Consider the following 19,331-nt stretch of genomic DNA (forward strand, 5'->3'; position numbering starts at 1 on the left):
TATTATTAACATTATATATTTGTTATATACTTGTTATTATTTCATCTCTTTTTTTTAAAAAAAAAATATTTTTATTTCAGGCTACTTTTTTGGTTTCTTATATTTTAATACTAGTTGAATATGCCCATGCTTATCGCGGGGGCTGTATTTGGAAGTCAACACCATTGATTTCAGCGACCGCGAAAACAGAAAATTCGACACTATTATCGGTCATTTTCTACTACTTTTACATGTCCCGGTAAACGCCCTCCTGAGACCCCCTGGTCCAAATTTTCACAAAAACGTTTAACTCTGGTCTGGAGCCTGGACCAAGGTATTCGTGACTAAAATTTGGTAATTCTCGCTCAATTTGTCTGGTTCCCAAGCCGGTTCCCGTAAACGCCTCCCTGAGACCCCCCTGGTTCGAAATTTGAGAAAAGGGCTTCGTCTTGATCCCGGGTCTGGGCCAAGGTACCCCTGACCAAAATTTGGTAACTCTCAGTCCACTCGTCTGGTCCTCAGGCCGCACACAGACAGACAGACAAACACACAAACAAACTCTTTATTTTATTTATATTAGAAGATACTTATTCGTTTTTAAATTTGATTTATGGCAATCCGTGTTTGAGCAGTCATGATGATCGTGAAGGGGACAAATACATCTAGTCATTCAGCATCATTAAAATTTTTATAATTGTTTTCTTGTTTGAAAGAGCTCACGGTGGTTCCATATAAATTTCATCAGGATGTACTAATGATCTTCGGAATTAGTATATGAAACACCTCAATGGATGCAGTGTGAAAACTATAATTATCTGACTTTAATAAGTATATGTTCACGCATAACTTCCCATAGGTACACTCATGTCCAAAATGACTGTCATATCTGTCTTCTTGTAAGAATATAATTTGATAATGATTTTGCAGGGTACTTTTAATACTGATACTATGTGCATAATCGGGAAATGTATATTTGTGGCAAATTTCAAAGGAAAAGAATTATAAATACGAAAATTAGAATGAGTAAAACAAAATGTTGCTAAATGGACAAGAAAGTTTTATTTTCGTTTTATTGTTCTTATTTATTGCTCTTTTGACATGAAATTTTGCACATACATGTCTTTGCCGATTATACACATACTAACATTATAAGAAATACCGGGCGAATTTGTTATCAAATTATATTCCTACAACAACATATTTATAGACATGCGACAATAATTTTGGATATAAGTGTACATCGATTTTGGATATTTTTTTTTTTTTTTTTTTTTGATCAAAAGATCCAAAATATTTCAACACAAACTTTCTTGTAGACCTTATATCTGGAGAACTACACATACTGTAGCCAAACCCAAACTATCAATTGACTCAGTATGATCTGCTTATTTCGTAGAAAACACGAAAACTCGATTTAGGGGCCGTTCGAAACTTTTGTGGCTCCTGATGCAAAACTAATTATTGGCCAAGATCGTAATCTTTTGATTCATTTTTAGGTTTCTTTTTTTTTCGTATTTGCAAGAGTATTCTTTCCCAGTAGTTCCACATAAACTTCATGAGGATTTAACAATAGTATTGGATGATAGACTTTGAATGTGCTCAAAGCCTAACAGTGTCAATACAATAATTATATGATCAAGCTAAATTACAATATAGACGCACACATTGTGTTCATTTAGTTTTTTTTATTTATAAAGTGTATCCTCGTGTTGTGGTTTTGTATAAATTTCATTAGAATCTCCTGATATTTTTCGGAGTCAGATTAAGAAACTCTTGAATTGATAGAAGTGTTAATAACGTAATTAACCGACTTCATTTTCACGCTTTACTTCAACATAATCAAACACCAATTGAAAGAGTGGATTATATAACTGATGTTGGAGTCACTCTCCAGACAAACATATCATTTGATATTCATATCAACAGAGTAGTTGGTGAGGCCTTTAGGAACCTTGGCTTTGTGATGAGATTAGGAAGTGATTTTTCTAACACCGATGTCCTCAAAACATTATACATTGCCTATGTAAGGTCTAAGGTGGAATATGCAGCGATAATATGGGGTTCTGATAGTAAGAAATATACAAGTAAAATCGAAAACATTCAAAATAAATTTGTGCGCTTTTTAACATATAAAGAAACAGGGATATATCCGAAATTTGAGAAGTATGAAGATCTTCGAAGCAAATATTCATTACAATCACTTGAAAGCAGGAGGACTCAATTCGTTTTATCTTTCTTACATAAAATAATTCATAGTACAGTAGATTCAGAATATTTACTATCAGAAATCAAACTTCACATCCCACATAGAGCAACCAGACCCCATAATAGCATATTCCAACTCTCAGCGCAAAGGACTAATGCATTGGATGTATCGCCTGTCAGAAAAATGTGTTTATTGTATAATAAGGTGTTAGAAAAGCACCCAGAGATAGACATTTTTAGCTATAGACAGAATTTTACACTAAATAAATAAGGTGTAGATCATGTTATATGTATTTTAAAGTATTTTGCTATCGTATTATTTTGTTATCATATATGTATTTTAAATTATATTATCATGATGGAAAACTGTAATTAGGCATCCGCCTGTTGTTTTCTGAAATAAATAAATAAATAAATAAACATAAATGTACGACACGGATTCAAGCTATAACACCTACAATTTGTTTCTCACTAACTAATCATACGAAAAATAAGAAATTTGTGTCACTTCTCGACGTACATGGAGATTATCTTTTGTTAAAAGGAAGAATAAGTTATCTTTATGTTATAAAGTGAATTTACATTACGTTATGAATACTGTCGTCGTAATCTATAGAATTTTAATAGCAAGCTTTTTTTTATATGTGTATAGAAATCGTATTGATTGTTTTTACTAATTTATAAGTTTTTTGTTAAAATTACTCGAAAATTTGTTATACGAACAGTTATTCAAATATTTTTTCTGTTGTTACTCGAACATTCGAATATTTGTCTTCAACAAATTTTAGAATCTTTTTTTAAAATTGTTACATTAATGGAAAACAATTTCTGTTACTTGAATCGAAAATTTTACTGTTACTTAAATAGAAAATTTTTTCTCTTACTCCAATCAAAAAAAAATCTGTTATTTGTCAAACAAATTTTTCTGTTACTTGAATCGAAAAAAATCTGTAACTTGAATCGAACATTTCTTCTATTACTTGAATCGAAAAATTTGTCTTACTTGACTCGAAAAAAATTCTCTTACTTCAATCGAAAAATATTTCTGTTACTTGAATTGAACAATTTTTCTATTACTTGAATCGAAACATTTTCTGTTACTTGAATAGAAGATTTTTTCTCTTATTCCAATTAAAAAAATTCGGTTATTTGAGTCAAACAATTTTTTCTGTTACTTGAATCAAAAAATCTGTTACTTGAATCGAAAATTTTTGTTACTTAAGTCGGGAAATTTTTCTGTTACTTAAATCGAAAAAAAATGTTACTTGAATCGAAATTTTTTTCTGTTACTTGAATGTTCGTTTCCAATAATTGTTAGCACATTTTTTTTCTGATTTTGCTCTAATATTTTTCTAGTGTTACTCAAATATTCGTTTAAAATAATTATTCAAAGTATTTTTACCGCTGTTACTTGAATATTCGTATTCAATAATTGTTCGTTATCCGAAGAATAACTCACAATTCAAGTAATTATTTCAACAATAAATTTCAGTAGAATATTCGAAGAATGAATAAATCAATTTTAACAACACTAGTTGCTATGATATTCCTAAGGTATATGCTAAGAATATGAAAAGAATATTGCTGTTATGCAAAGGAATAATACGAGGGAGGATCAGAAATTAAGATTTGAAGGCTAATATTTCTAGAGTTTCGTCTGTCATACAGGAATGAGGAGTGTGCGGTAATTTTAATACATAAAGTTGGCAACTGTGCAGTTTCAGGGATCCGCCACCTACGGCGCTAGTTGTAGATAAACACAAATGGCTCTCGTTTGGAAAACTGGTCTCGTGAAGAAGTCTGCTTAGTTATCCGATTTCTGTGGCCGAAACATGTAACCGCGGCTGAAATTCACAAACAGTTAATAGAGTTTTACGGAGAGACTGTACTGTCCTTTACGATAACACGCGTCCGAAAGCAGACCAGAAGACCACCATACCCTTGAAGCAGTTTCGCTGGCACATCATCGACCATCCTTCTTATAGGCCGGACCTCGCTTCAAGTGACTTTCATTTGTTCTCACACTTGAAGGAGAACCTAGGAGGCCGGCGCTTCGGTTCAGACGAGGAGGTGAAACACTTCATAAAAAGCGTGGCTGAAGACGCAACAACAGGATTTTTACCCGGGTGGAATCTTCAAACTCATTCCACGATGCGACAAGTACCTCAACTGATATGGAGACCATGTCGAAAAATAACCTTATGTATGTAACATCTTATTTATTTATTTATTTATTTAATAATCATCAGATACAGCTCAGATGCCATTTTATACTGGATATCTAACAACAACAACATTAACAACAATGGAAAGGATTTTTTGGGGGAAGGTATCGGCCAGGGCCTGTTTAGTAGGTACCATCCCTGCATTTGCCTGGTAGGACTGAGGGAAACCCTGGAAAACCCCAGTCAGGATGGTCGGCAGCGGGAATCGAACCCACGACCTCCAGAATGGGAAGCCAACGCTCTACCACTTGAGCTACTTCGCTCGGTAATCTGTTAGCTGTATTCGTTGTATGAAATGATATATACACGTTTTACTGCAGGCTTTGTAAACTTACTTTTTGAACACTCCTCATATCTTAATTCTTTCAGTTCTTTCTCTTGTAGAATGATAATTAAGATTCTACACAATAGAAAAGAGCATGTAAAAAGAAGAAATGAAGAAAGAACGAACAACATGAAAGTGGATAATGATGATTAAGACAGTTGACTAATGAAGATGCCAAGCGATCATTATTCCAAAGATTTTGATTGTTCTGAAGTGAATGGAGGAGGTACTTACAATTGTCTGGCAGCGTCTTTATCTTTGATTCTTGCCAGCTGCGACGGAGGAACAAGGCCTAATTTCTCTCCCAAATGCATCAGAGTCTCTTTGGTCCATTTCTCAGGGATTAACTTCTTTAGAATCACTTGGAGCAGACCCTTCGCCAATCCATCCTGAGATACATAGAAGAAACAAGATTAAATAATAATAATAATAATAATAATAATAATAATAATAATAATAATAATAATAATAATAATAATAATAATAATAATAATAATAATAATATCTTTGGTTCAGGCAATGGTGTTATAAAATAGAGGATCTGCCCATACACCAAAATCGTAAAGCCATACGTCACAGCTTCGCCACACCTACTCTGCCCACTCCGAGCCACTAAGATCGGAACGTTTCGAGCCAACAATCATGGCGGAAATGAAAGTAGCCAATCAGAATTGCCGGTTTAGACGATGCTCGGTTGTTTTTTGGCTTCATTGAGTTCATATGATGAAGATACGTATGGGCAGATATTCTATTTTATAACATCCTTGGGTTCAGGCCTGTTTATGCTATTTTGTAAATTTTACCTTGCACAGAAACACTCCCTTTTAAATTCAAATAAAGATAAAGCATGCCAAGCCAGATGTGAAACAGGATTCCGACAATAATAGCCTATAGTAATCAAATAATAAGCTATATTTTAAACATATGAATTCACAAGTCGTGTTCTTTAAAAGAAAAAAAAAACTTTTTGGAGCTTGTAATTTCGCGGACTTTTAACCGTACCGCCTTCAGAAAACTCTGTGATAGGAGAGTTAAGGATATTATAGAAGATACGAGGGTTGGAATTTAATAGTGATAACTCTGTTTTAGAGACGGGGGGCGCGGTGGCTCAGTTGAGCTCGTTGTCTCGAGCTGTTCACATCGTGAGTAGTGTTGGTCCCATTGGAGTGCCTGATATCGCTACTCATACGTTAGTTGAAAAGACTTGTGCTTCTTCCACAAGTTTTGTGCTTTAGTGTGCTCGGTGAATCTCACCCTGTGTGTACAGTGTTTTGCAATTTAAATAGCTTGTGGTAGTATGGAATATAAGAAGGACTTACAATTTCAATTAATATTTGACCGAAGATATAGAAATGTCAAACCTAATGCTAGTCAAGTATATCAGTGGTTGGAAAATAAGTTTCCTCGTATCTTCGACAACATTTGTGCGCTCCAGTTACATGCGGAATCATATAGCATATATATTAAGTTTAAAGATTTACAAGCCTATGAACATTTCGCAGCAACAGCTCCTTCGTCTGTAGATCACGCATGTGTCTGGGGAAACAAGCACAGTAAGGATCGTCCCCGCTGATGACCCCATTCGGTTGGTGCGTATATATGACTTTCCTCTTGAATTACCGTTATCATTCTTAGAAGATCATTTCAAAAGTTATGGTAAAGTGCGCAAAGTGGAATCACAACTATGGAGTGCCCCTTTTCCCCCAGGCATAGACAGTGGCGTACGTATTGTTCATATGGAAATACATAAGCATATACCGTCCCGTATCATAGTGCACGGTTGTAAGGTGAGTGTGTCTTATGAAGGGCAGCCTATTACTTGTTTCAGATGTCAGAGTAATTTTCACACGATTGCCACGTGCCCTTTGAAGAACGCAAAACCAACTACGGCCGCCCCTGAACAGACGTCTCTACACATGACGGAGATTGGCAAAGTGCATCGCTCTTTTCCCTCTTCTGGCTCGCCTTCGCTCTCTGTCACTGCCCCCCGGGTCCCTGATCAGAGTTCCTCAGGCTTGCCTTCATTGACTGATACCAACGAGTTTCCAGTGTTAGTACGAACACCCCAAGTGAATTCATCTCTAACAAATAATGCCCTAGTTATGGAAGATTCTGAAGTGAAACTGCGACCCCCGCCTTTACAGAATACGCCTGTGGATGTCATGGAACTTGACTCGACTCGTCCGTCGGAGCAGGAAGTGTTAACAGTTCCGTCTGGTTCTTCGTCTGAAGTGCAAGACAATAATGTCCCGTCTTCAGCTGAACATACTGTTACTTCTGTGCAAGCTGATTTTTCTTCACAACAAAAAAGAAGGAAAGTTACTCGAACGTCTACACGAAAGAAAGAACAGTGTGCCCTTGATGTTACACGAGGGATAGACCAAGCTGAGCCACGCGAATTACGATCACAACATCGGGCAATATCTGATTCAGAATTGCCCTGAGGCGTGGTGTGTTTACTCTTCGCTATTGACCTTCACACCTGCTTTCCAGGGCTTCGTCCACATTGGATGTTATGATGTATTTGGCAGTGTTAGTGTTTGTGTTCGTACAAAAAAGTTCACTCGGTTTGTTTTCTATTCGTCTCAAAATGCGTCACTTTACTAGTGTTCATGGGAAAGAATCCCTTTCACCTTTGTAAGTACTTTTTTCTTTTTGTTATAGTTTTCTTTTTGAGTGATTTTCTAATGTTAACAGTAAATTCATTTAAGTTAATATCACTCAATATTCATAGAATCAGTTCCGATCATAATAAAGCCCTTTTAAAACAGTTCATCGAAAGCCGCCGACCAGACGTTTGTTTTCTACAAGAAATAAGTTCTCTGCTTACATCTTTGGATTTTCTTACCAATTATCAAGTTATTATTAACCGCGACCAAGAGACTGGGGTTGCGATTTTGGTGCGAAAGGGTCTGAGTTATGATCGTGTTGTGTTAGCCCCTGAAGGAAGGGCTATACGTTGTTATATTCAGAACATTTGTTTTATAGCATTATATGGTCATTCTGGCTTTACACGTGCAAAAGAGAGGAATGAGTTTTATGCAACTACCATTCCTTCTTTACTTCCTCCGGGAATTCCTCATTGTATAATTGCCGGAGATTTCAATGCAATTGTTGATCCCCGAGATTCTCTGACGCCTACCACGCCTTGTCCTACTTTGTCAGAGCTTATTCATGTCCTAAAGTTAAAAGACGCTTTAGTTGTGTCAAACTCTAAGCATGTATTCACCCACTGCACTACTACGACGAAGAGTAGAATCGACCGAGCTTACATTTCAGAGAGTTTATGCACTGCGGTGATACAACAAAATACAATTCCTGTGGCGCTGTCCGATCATGCAGCGATTGAAGTAGCCTTTAAAATGCCTTTCTTGCTACCACCGGCTCGGGGCCCTTCCTATTGGAAGATTAATAATGACATCATGTCTCGCCCGCAGGTTGTAGAGGAATTCTCGCGTCGCTTACCTTATTGGTGCAGCATGCAGCGGTACTACCCCTCTGTTATTTCCTGGTGGAATTTATATTGTAAACCTAAATTACGCAGTTTTTTTCAATGGCAAGGGCGGGTCGCGAGGGAAGACGACCACCATTTACATGAATTTTTATATCAAGCTCTCTGTGACTTTTGGAATGCTCCGCCTTCGCTGGAGAACCTGGCTTGTATTAACGGTATCAAACACCGATTGAAAACTATTTACTCCCACACGTCGATTAGTGCGTATTTGTCGGAAGACTTTTATCATCGCTTTCCGGAGGAGACTATAACTATTTATCATGTTGATTGGATTTTGCGACAACGGCGTTCCACCGCCATTCATTCTCTCATTCTGGGAGATGGCACTACTACTACTAATTGTTCACAGATTTTACAAGAATTCACGCGCTACTATACAGACTTTGCACGTGCGCGTCCCATAGACTACTCATATGCCCCGGAGTTTTTGTCCACGTTATCTCACCATCTCACGGATGACGAGTGTCAGACATTGATCAATCCCATTAGTGCGGAAGAAATTTTCGCAGTCCTCAGGCGGGCAAAGGGCCGTAGTGCCCCCGGAGAAGACGGATTAAATATCCAGTTTTATAAACAGTATTGGTCTCAACTCAGTCCCTCTCTTACCGCTTTATTCAATGCTTGGTTACGAGGCGAAGCAGTGGGTCGTAATACCGCTATCTTAGTTCTCATTCCGAAATCCCGCGCAGCGCATTATGTTCAGGACTATCGACCTATTTCTTTATTGCCCGTCGATCTTAAGTTGTTCACTAAAGTGCTTACAGCCCGACTTCGACCAATCATCCGTCACTACATTAGTCCTTATCAGGCAGCACTCCATGCTACGCATAACCTTTCCTATACTCTTCGCTCTTTGCGCGATATTTTTGCTTATTTTCATTTTCGGCAGGTGCCTGCGGGCGCATTAGCTGTAGATTTAGAAAAACCTTACGACAGTTTAGATCACAGTTTTTTGTTGCAGGTGCTGGAAGCCTGGAGGTTTCCTTTAGCCTTCCGCACAGTCATTAACAATTTATATACCACGGCCAATTTCCGTATACAGATTAACGGACACCTGTCCCCTCTTATTCCGCTGAAACGTGGATTAAGGCAAGGATGTTCTTTGTCAACGATACTTTTTGCACTCGCATTAGATCCTTTACTTCGACAGTTGGCCACCCTGCACCCCCCTGGACCCTCCCGTTTCTTGAGTCAAAATATATTCGGGTATGCGGATGACGTCACCATCACCGGCGTGGATCCTGTTCGTATGGCGCGGGTTTTTGCAGTGTTGCAACGTTTTGCACTTTGTTCCGGATTACAGTATAATGTACAGAAAACTAACCTATTACAGTTCAATGGTTTTCATTTACCTGCTAACGAGCCTGGGGTGCCGTGTGTACCCCACGTCACTTCCTTGAAGATCTTAGGTATCCCGTTTACGTCACAACCTACTCCCCTTTTCGAGGAGATTTGGTCCCCGTTGTTGTTACAAATTCGCCAGCTTTTGTTTTCTCAGCGTTTCCGTCGCCTTCATTTAATTCATCGTATTCACTTTATCAATATTTACATTGCACCTAAGCTGTGGTATCGGGCTCGAATTTTCCCCTTACCGGAATTGTTCGCTAAGCGGTTTGACTCCTTATTCCTATGGAATATATGGCGTGGCTTCTATTTTCGTATCCCACGTGCAGGACTCTATCTTCCCCGTTCACAGGGAGGGCTGGGTCTAGTACATCTCAGATTGAAATGTCAAACTCTGTTTATGCTCGATTTCTATGCTGCAGTTGCTATTAACGAATCCTTCACACAGCAATGGATACGATGTTTTTGGCCTAGTTATGAATTACCTGTGAGCCCCCCGTTTATTAACTTTGCTGATTGTTGTCCGGCGTACATTACTTCACTAATACGTTATTGGACATACAGTGGTGTGGTTCTCTGCCCTACGGGATACAATTCTCGCACTTTGTATAACTTCCTTCTCTCGTTGCCTAACGATCAGATTATTCTCCGAATTCCTCACCGATATCCTCAGACTACGTGGTCACAGGTATGGGCTAATATCTCTGCCCCGGTATTACCTTCATACCTACAGGTTGAATGGTTTCAAGTGGTGCATCAGTTGGTGCCTACGCGCGCTCGTTTATTTGAGCTGAAACGTGTTCCTGACCCACTCTGTTCTCGATGCGCCAAAGAAGATACACTATCCCACCGGTTCGATCAGTGTGTGGGTGCTCCAGCTATCTGGAACTGTCTCACGTCCTTCTTAGGACGAATTTGTCGTCGACCTCCACACCAGTTCACAGTATCCTATGTTTTGTTTCCGGATTTTCGTTATTTTCCACAGACCAAACACCACGCTGTGCTTTTTCTACTGGCGTGTACAATTGTGTATATCCATCGCCATGTACCTTTGCTGGATGCTCGCACCTACTTGGATTTTTTAAAACGCACTCGCCGAAAGCTCTTTTCCCCCGAGTTGGACAGGCAGTATTTTAGTAGGTTTTTAGAAGTGGTGTTGCAGTAATCTCCTTCTCTTAGAGAGAAAAAAAAAAAAACGCTACAACTCATTATGTAGGTTTCTCTTTTCGTTTTTATTTAATTTTTATTTTTTTTATTTTTCGCGATTATTGTTATACTTTACAATTTCCTTTTCTTGTATGTAAGACATATTGTATTGTATTGTATTATATTGTATTCCTAGGAGTCAGTCTGGTTCTTGTACACTTTTTGTATAAAGACAAGCACATGAACAATAAAACTAGTGGCTCAGTGGTAGAGCGTTCACCTCTGGTGCTTGGGGTCCCGGGTTCGATCCCAGCCTCCGCCAAGTGAACTTTGTGGTGGACAAACACCGTGCTCGTGGGTTTTCTCGGGGTTTTCCCGTTTCCTCCCACTTTATTCATTCCACCATTTCACTCATCTCTCATTATCACCGCCTCCTTTAGCCTAACCGGCATAACCGTGGGACGTAAAACTTAAAGATTTCATTTCATTTCATTTTCTGTTTTAGAGACGCTGTACAACGAAATCAAATAATATCTCACGTACCATATGCTAGTAATATACCTACCTTACCTTAGCGCGTATTGTCTCTCCTTTCCGAAGTCACGCGCAAGCGCAATAGACGAGAAGAACACAGTCTCGTGTAGCGGGCAGTTTATGTTACACACCACCACATATACGTGAGCGGTTGAAGGCAATGTTATTGTTGTCACAATGTTTTCGAAACAAGAGCAACGGAGTTGGATAAAAATTGAATGTGCCAGAAACCGTACAGGATAAAAGTGTCATTAAGGTCTTTAAGAAGCTTGCGGGGAATCTGCATTGCCTTACAGTAGAGACGTGCACGGGCCGAATTTTTCGGCCCGAGCCCAACCCAGCCCGAACGTACCTAGGCCCGGCCCAGCCCGGGCCCGAAAAGTTTTGGAGATTTTCGGCCCGAGCCCGGCCCGATAAATTTTTTAAAATTCTTGGCCCAAGCCCGGCCCGGGCCCGATAAATTTAAAAAGTTTTTGGCCCGACCCCGGCCCGATAATTTTTTTTAAAAAAATTAGCTCGAGCCCGAATCTTTTTCAAAATTTAGTATTAAATTTGACCTAACCCTCAGAAACATTTTCTAAACTCTGGTTCACAACCTGACGCTTGCCTCCCGAATAGTACCATTGCCTCCTAGAACTTTACCTGTCACCAAGAGAACAAAAACTCCATTCCCTGTAAAAAAAAAAAAAAAAAAAAAATCTAACAATTGATTTTTAGCATAAAGTGAAGATGGCAATATTCTTTAGCGACAGGCAAAACATTCCCACCTCTTCTTTTTATATTTTGGGTTCAGTGAAGGTCAAGGTCAGAGCTCAATTTACCGCATAATGCCTGCAATCGTCTATAGTGAAAGTGGAGCCGCTAAGCAGCATAAACTGTAAATAGCTATTGCATTCTTTATAACATTTTTCACGGACAGACTTCTTCAACGTTTGGCTTCATTCCAATTATCGTTTAACGAAAGTCAATAATTATTAAAGAATTGCAATTGATCGGCCCCAGCCCGGCCCGACCTGAAGAGAAATCAGTGTCGGCCAGCCCAAGCCCGGTCCGGCCCAAAGAAATAACAGTGTCGGCCCGCCCAAGCCCGGCCCGACCGAAAGAAATAACAGAGTCGGCCCGTGCAGGTCTCTACCTTACAGAACAGTGGCAAGATGGGTACATGCCTTCAAGGAAGGACACCAAAACGTTGAATACATACAACGGTCTGGTCGTCCTAGTGTCAATGAAGATGACGTGAATGCTGTCACTGCATTACTGAACAACGACCGGCACCATACTATTCGTGAGCTGACCCAAGAGACGAGATTAGCGCATTCGACTGTTCTGCACATTCTGAAGGAACGCTTGGGAATGAGAAAAAGTACATCACGATTGAATCCGCATGAGTTGACGGAAATGCAGAAATGGCTACGATACGACGCTGCTCGTGCCTACTTGGAAAGATACCAGCGGAAACGAAGGCTTCCTTACGCCGTATTATTACGCTGGATGAAACATGGGTTAAATCATAAGAGCCACAATGGAAACGCCAATCAGACGAATGGCGCCAGTATGGGTGACCACAAAAATCCCAAGTTTGTCAGAACCCGATCAATCTGAAAGATATAGTGATTCATGTATACGACTGGGATGATGTAATCCTAACGTATACAGTTCTTCCATATCAGACTGTCAATGTGCTATATTTTTTTGTTTCTTTCTAGAACACAATTTGCGACCAATCTTGAGAAACAAGCTGCGAAACCTTTTGCAAAACCCATCCAACATTTTGCTGGACAACTCTCGGGCGAATACAGCGCAAGGAATGATTGATTTGTTCGATCGATGAGGTGGGGCGTGCCAACCTATAACCCAAACTTAGCCCTTATGACTTTGACTTGATACCTAAGATGAAGGAACCTCTTGGTGGCATTCGTTTCAGAACCGTTCAGGAGATTCTTCAGGCAATAAACCGGTTAATTAGAAATATCAACACAAAAGGTGCTGCTATAGGTATTCAACGACTTCCACTAACTGACGAGTTACACATAATGCTGGTGACTACATGAAGGATTGTAAACCTTTGTAACATGTATCTATTTCGTATCAGTTGTAATTAAATAGGTACCACTATTAAAGTTCCAACCCTTGTAGCAAGAAGTGAGTAGATGGCTCTTAGGGGCCGTCCACATATTACGTAACGCTATTTTTGATCAATTTTTACCCTCTCCCTCCTCCTTGTCACACTTCGTAACGCAAGGTAGAACACCCTCCCAACTTTGTTACGTAACACTTTTTGATTTTTTTTTCACTAATTTTGCTTATTTTGCGGGTTATTACAACAAAAAACTATGTTTAAAGGTAGAACTTTTAATTAACTAGTTTTAATTCTTCGAAATTGCATACTGTTGTTTCCCCAAAGAGATCGCACCCATCCTTTTTGGTCACCGATGATTGTCAAAGAGAAAATATTGTCGAAAAATACAGGTAAAACAGAATCTAAATAACTGACATCGAACTCATTTTCAGGTATCCAGAATGCCTCGTGTATTCGAAGTTCGCTAGTGTCGATGATACAAAGAAGTTCTCTTTGTCGTTGACCACAGATTTGAAGTGACTGTACACGTGAAGGAGAGAAAAAGCTTTCGAGCGTCTTTGGAATTTGGACTTCAGTTTACCTCTTTTAAAATTCTTCTTGTTCAAAATCAGTGCCAGAAACCAAATAAACTCGATTTTACCAGAAATATTCAAATCCAAAAGTTAAAAAAAAAAATCAGTACGAGATGAATATCCGACGAATTAGGTTTTTAATATCTTATTTTACTGCAAATCGTGGATCGTTCCGTCGCGGAAAGTATTATTTCACGAAAAAGAGTTTCTTCTGTTACACATGCGAAACCCTTAGAAGAATAGACTGGGTAATGATTCAAATCAAAAGTTTTGAATCATATTCTCAGAAATAGCGATAAGAGTGGGAACGCGAGGGTATTTTTAAGCAGTGGTTGCGATCACTAACAACTAACTCCAGAAAAGCGTGTGCTATAAATGCAATACTGCGATAGCCACAAAACGGAGTTTTATTGTATTATATTACACGAAGTGTTCGTCATCAGTCATACTGGTGTCTAGTAGCGTCTTCGAATTCCTTCTGCATGATTCAATTCACAGAGGCTATATGTTCGCAATTTCCCGAAACAATAGTTATTTATTTATATATAAAAAGAATTGAATAAAATTATTTGTTTAAAAGATTGCATATAAACCTGAGAATAACAATAAAAATTACAGTAAAACGTAACAAAACGTAACAATAACGTAAAGCCCATCCCCCTTGTCAGACTTCGTAACGCAAGTCCGAACCTCCTCCCCACCTTTGCAGCGTTACCTAATATGTGGACGACACCTTAGCTGTGAAAGACAAAACATCTCAAACTCTAACAGATGTAAGCTCAACAGTGAGAAACAGTAGATTAGCCAACGTGGTCCAACTATTCGTTACAAAGTATTTGCCAGCCAAATCAATCACTAACGGAGCTCCCACGAAAGAAGTAGGGAATGCCAGATTATAAATGTTGGATCGTTGTTGATTGGCCAACAGACACTTAGAAACTACGTTCAGTCAACACATTTTTAACTTGAGTTTTGGAGTTATCAAGGATGATAATCTTCAATAATGACGATGTTACCCTTATGAGGTTTATGATCCAGACTTCAAGGTCAAGGTGGCTACAAATTACCACCCATAGCAACTATACTACATGGGGCCTACCAAATGTGCTGCTGGGGAATATCTATTTGTCACTCCATATCCCATTCCTATGCCTCAAAATGCCTTGAAGTCTGGATCATAGACTACGTAAGGGTACCATCGTCATTATTGAAGATTTTCATCCTTCAAGAGATAATAAACCCTTCGCAAAATGACTCTTCAAAACCACTAGTATACGCATTTAAATTCATGCTCTTTTTAAAAGTGCAGTTTCATTTCCATCTTAAAATGGTTAAGACGCAGACGGTTACGTTTTCTCTTGGACCAGTGGCATCAAATTAATAGTAAATAAGGTATTTGAGATAGGCGCAGGACTTATTATATTTATTTATTCATGCTTGTTATTCAGACATAATATTTATTTATTCATGCTTGTTATTCAGACATAATATTTATTTATTCATGCTTGTTATTCAGACATAATTTTTATTTATTCATGCTTGTTATTCAGACATAATATTTATTTATTCATGCTTGTTATTCAGACATAATATTTATTTATTCATGCTTCTTATTCAGACATATTTTTTTATTTATTCATGCTTGTTATTCAGACATAATAATGCTATGAAAGTATATGATATAAATGATAAAGTGAGGTGCAGTAAACAAAACACAAGGCTAACTCTATGTGTCAGTTTGAACAATGGCGATAACCTTCTGCTCTTTAGCTATTCAGACACTTGGAGCCCTTTAGTGTAAACAAAGGAGCGCAGTGATGAAATAATGCGCTATAGATATATGGATGACGGCTATAAACGCGACGGTGAGGGTTATACAGGGTGTTTCAAAACAACACCGACAACGTTTGGGAGGTGATTCCGGACAACAACATAAGACAAAAAAGTATAGACCAACCTGGGTGCACAAATGCTTCCTTTCGGAATTATAGGCTGCCGAAGACATGAAGAAATGAACTTTAAAGGTCCACAGCTCCAAAACTATGGGACCTACCGTAGTCGGGTCAAAACTTCATTTAGGAACTAATACGTGTCCTATTCAAATATCCACGTTTCAGAATACTAAGGTACTCACGAAGCAATTTTTATACAGCAAGTTTGGCCACGGACATGTAATTTGAAGTACTCTCCAACTACCTCTACCGGTATATCGGTGCGGCGATAGACTTCTTGTGTTGGAGTGCGAGGTGGTAGAGAATATGCAAGGCGTAAGGCATGACGTTCCAGTATTTGTAATCTGTAATAAAACTTCAATGGAGACTAGGCGATATGATCATGAGTTAAGAGCAGGGCGTACAAAAATCTTGTAAGTAGGGGCAGTCTTGTATTGAGGGCCCAGTTTGTTAGTGCCTAGTAAACTATGCAACAAATTGATTCCATGCTCTAATGCACAGAATTCATTCTTTTGTGCAAGAAAGAACACAATTCTGAGTAAATCTTTTGTCTGAATAATTACTATTTTCTACGTTTAATAAGATTCAAAAATGAAGTTCATATTTTTTTAACATGCCTATAGAATTATTTAAGAAGTATATTGCTAATACGATATATGTTATATTTGTTTTCGTTTTTTCTTTTTTGTTTCCTCTAAACCAGTGGTCCCGAACCTTCCCCGTTCTTTCTACTCGTTGATCATGACTGTCCCCTTCTTCGACTTCAAATACAGCTTTGAATTCTCAAATCTTCACTAATAATAATAATAATAATAATAATAATAATAATAATAATAATAATAATAATAATAATAATAATAATAATAATAATAAGGGTATCTAATTCTCACGAGTTTATATTTGCAACTAGACATCTGCATACAATTGTACCGAAGTATTACTATTATTATTATTATTTATTAATACCAAATTTGGTCTTTATGAAACCACAGTAACGTTAGTCAACAATAGGATTGATAATGTCTGCTAGTTTACCGGACAATTCGGTTTTTGATCTTGTCCGATTTCCGGTACAACATCAAAACCAGACGTTAAATGTTCAATAATTTTTCCTCTTACTAGTTCTATTCTCTGTTCTATTGAGATTATTTTGGAGTGACGAAAGGAATCGTTTGTTGATGAACATGGTTAAACAGAGCTTATAATTCGCTTTGATACCGATCTGTCGTATGTGGAATTTGTTAAAGAGTTGAAGCCAGGAAAATTTACTGAACTTATGAAAATTGCTAAAGATCAACAAAAGTAGATTTTCAAGAGCGCAGCTAGCACTGCTTCATCCACAGCTATACCTTGCAATTAAATAATGCGTCCAGATCCAGTAAAAGCACGTAGGCATTATGAGAGATTACCAGCCCGAGCAGTACGTAACGCAAAAATACCTCCCCGCAGGATTATTTTTGAGCCCCCCTTCCCATGCCCATTAACTTCCCACTATATTATGTCGCTGTATAAGACAATGGTTAACAAATACATTGAATATAATAAAATTAACAATTAAAATTAATACTTACCGAAAAAGGAAAAAATTATTTTCCCTTAAGCTTCGAGTGTTAAGATGATTTTTTTAAACTGATGTTGCTAGAATGGATGAATTTTCACCCAGAACATATTTTTCTTTTTGTAAAGTAAATAATGTTCAGGGAAATGGATATTCCGTATTCAGCTCACTGTTTGTAGCCTATAGTTCTTGACATTTGCTTCGCGATGGGGCCCCCAAACCCTGCGGGCCTCCCGCACTGCAGGCCCTGTGGGCCCCTCAGTTACGCCACTGACCCCGAGCAAATCTGGTAAGACTTATTTTTCAAGGATATTTTGTGAATGGCGTAATTATGTTGCCAATTATATTTGGTTTTCTGTTTCAAATACGATGTATTATTGATGGTAGAGTACAAAAATTACATGTGACGACTAAACTAAAACTTGAATAAGTGAGTTTAATAAATGCTTCAAAAGTAATTAAAGCTATTAAATTGAAACACCGAATCGCTCAATTTTATGCGAAGTAACCATTTTTAGCTTGTTCACATTTTTGACTACCTATGATATCACAATCTTAAAGAGTATACATACAACAGGAAGGTATCCGGTATTTACATTTTTCAAAAAGTTGGCAACCCTAGTCAACAGTTATTTTGCGTTGTACGATGTTTAATTTAACGTCTCTTTTTATTACATTTATAATATTTGTTTAAGTTAAATAATCATAAGAAAATCCATAATTTCATATGCATTCTCGGCTCCTTGTAAATCAGTTATGAAGTGCTTAAATGTCACTTTTACTAAATTTTTTAGTACTTTCAAATACACCTATGAACGTTTCCACAATTAAAAAAAAATGCTATTGTCAACAAACAGCTTTGAAAACGAAGAGTCGTGGGTAATGTCAAAAGAGAACAGAGCAATGTTTAGTATTTATTTTAGGCACTGTTGATAAAATTTTAAATCTACGAAAAGTTTGTTTGTTTGTTTGAAGCTGATTACTGATCGATTGATAACGTGCTTTTTTGTTTGTTTGTTTCAGCCTTATTGCTATTGTGTTTCTGAAAAATAAACATAACGCAGACTGTCTATATCTGTAGTATTGAAACCATTCACAAGTTATTGTTCGTTTCATTAATTTTTCAGGCCAGTGTTCTGATCGGACCAGTTTATTTTGTGGTGTTGTATTGAATTTGTAATTTTTCGGTTGTGTCAGTGTATGTGTGTGTGTGGGTGTGTGTGTGTAAAGTGAAATGGCAGCTTCCAGTTCAAAGAGAAAATTCTATAGCGAAGATTACATCAGATATGGTTTTATGTTCATTGGAAAAGATGGCATTCAACTAGCACAGTGTGTTGGGTGCCATACTCGCCTTAGCAATGATGCTCTCCGCCCCTTAAAAATTAGAACGGCATTTTGTCAACAGTACATCCACCCCTCAAGCACAAATCTAAACATTTTCAACGAAATTAAAAAGTTTGTTACTGAATTCTCTATGTCTGTGTGTGTTTGTGTGTGTGTGTGTGTGTGTGTGTCTATGATTTGCGAAATTTTCAATTTTGAGCCCTCCATTCGATAGAGCATGAAAAACTATCTAAGGAAACGATGGAACTTTTCGCTTCACTCTTACCGTTTCGTAGAAATTGGCCAAAAAAAGTTCCGATTTGGGAGATTTAAAGAGCCATATCTCGGGAACCGTAAGTCATAGAGAGATCATATTGGTGTTGATCAATACCTAAGAGGATAGTAAACATTTTGGTACCAAATAGTAACTGGTGGCCACTGGCCAACTGGCCACCGTTCCCCAGATATTAAAAACGGTGCGAGATATTAAAAAAATAATTGAAGAAAAAAATCTCCCCTTGCCGATTTTAATCAAGACGTCCTTCACTTGTGTCTGTGAAGGGACATGTACAGA

General features: G+C 37.9%; 1 protein-coding gene across 4 annotated transcripts in view; it reads right to left on the reverse strand.

Moving 5' to 3' along the window:
- LOC145664982 (uncharacterized) overlaps positions 1–19,331 on the reverse strand; it is a 536,351-nt gene that overhangs the window by 107,733 nt on the left and 409,287 nt on the right. For all 4 annotated transcript variants that reach the window (XM_081732149.1, XM_081732151.1, XM_081732150.1 and 1 more), the window contains one exon: positions 4,969–5,123. In XM_081732149.1, the coding sequence (XP_081588275.1) occupies positions 4,969–5,123 (155 nt within the window). The remainder of the gene's footprint in view (positions 1–4,968; positions 5,124–19,331) is intronic.

This window comes from Thermobia domestica, chromosome 11, assembly GCF_964235325.1.
Source record: "Thermobia domestica chromosome 11, izTheDome1.hap1.1, whole genome shotgun sequence".
NCBI classification, from domain to species: Eukaryota; Metazoa; Arthropoda; class Insecta; order Zygentoma; family Lepismatidae; genus Thermobia; species Thermobia domestica.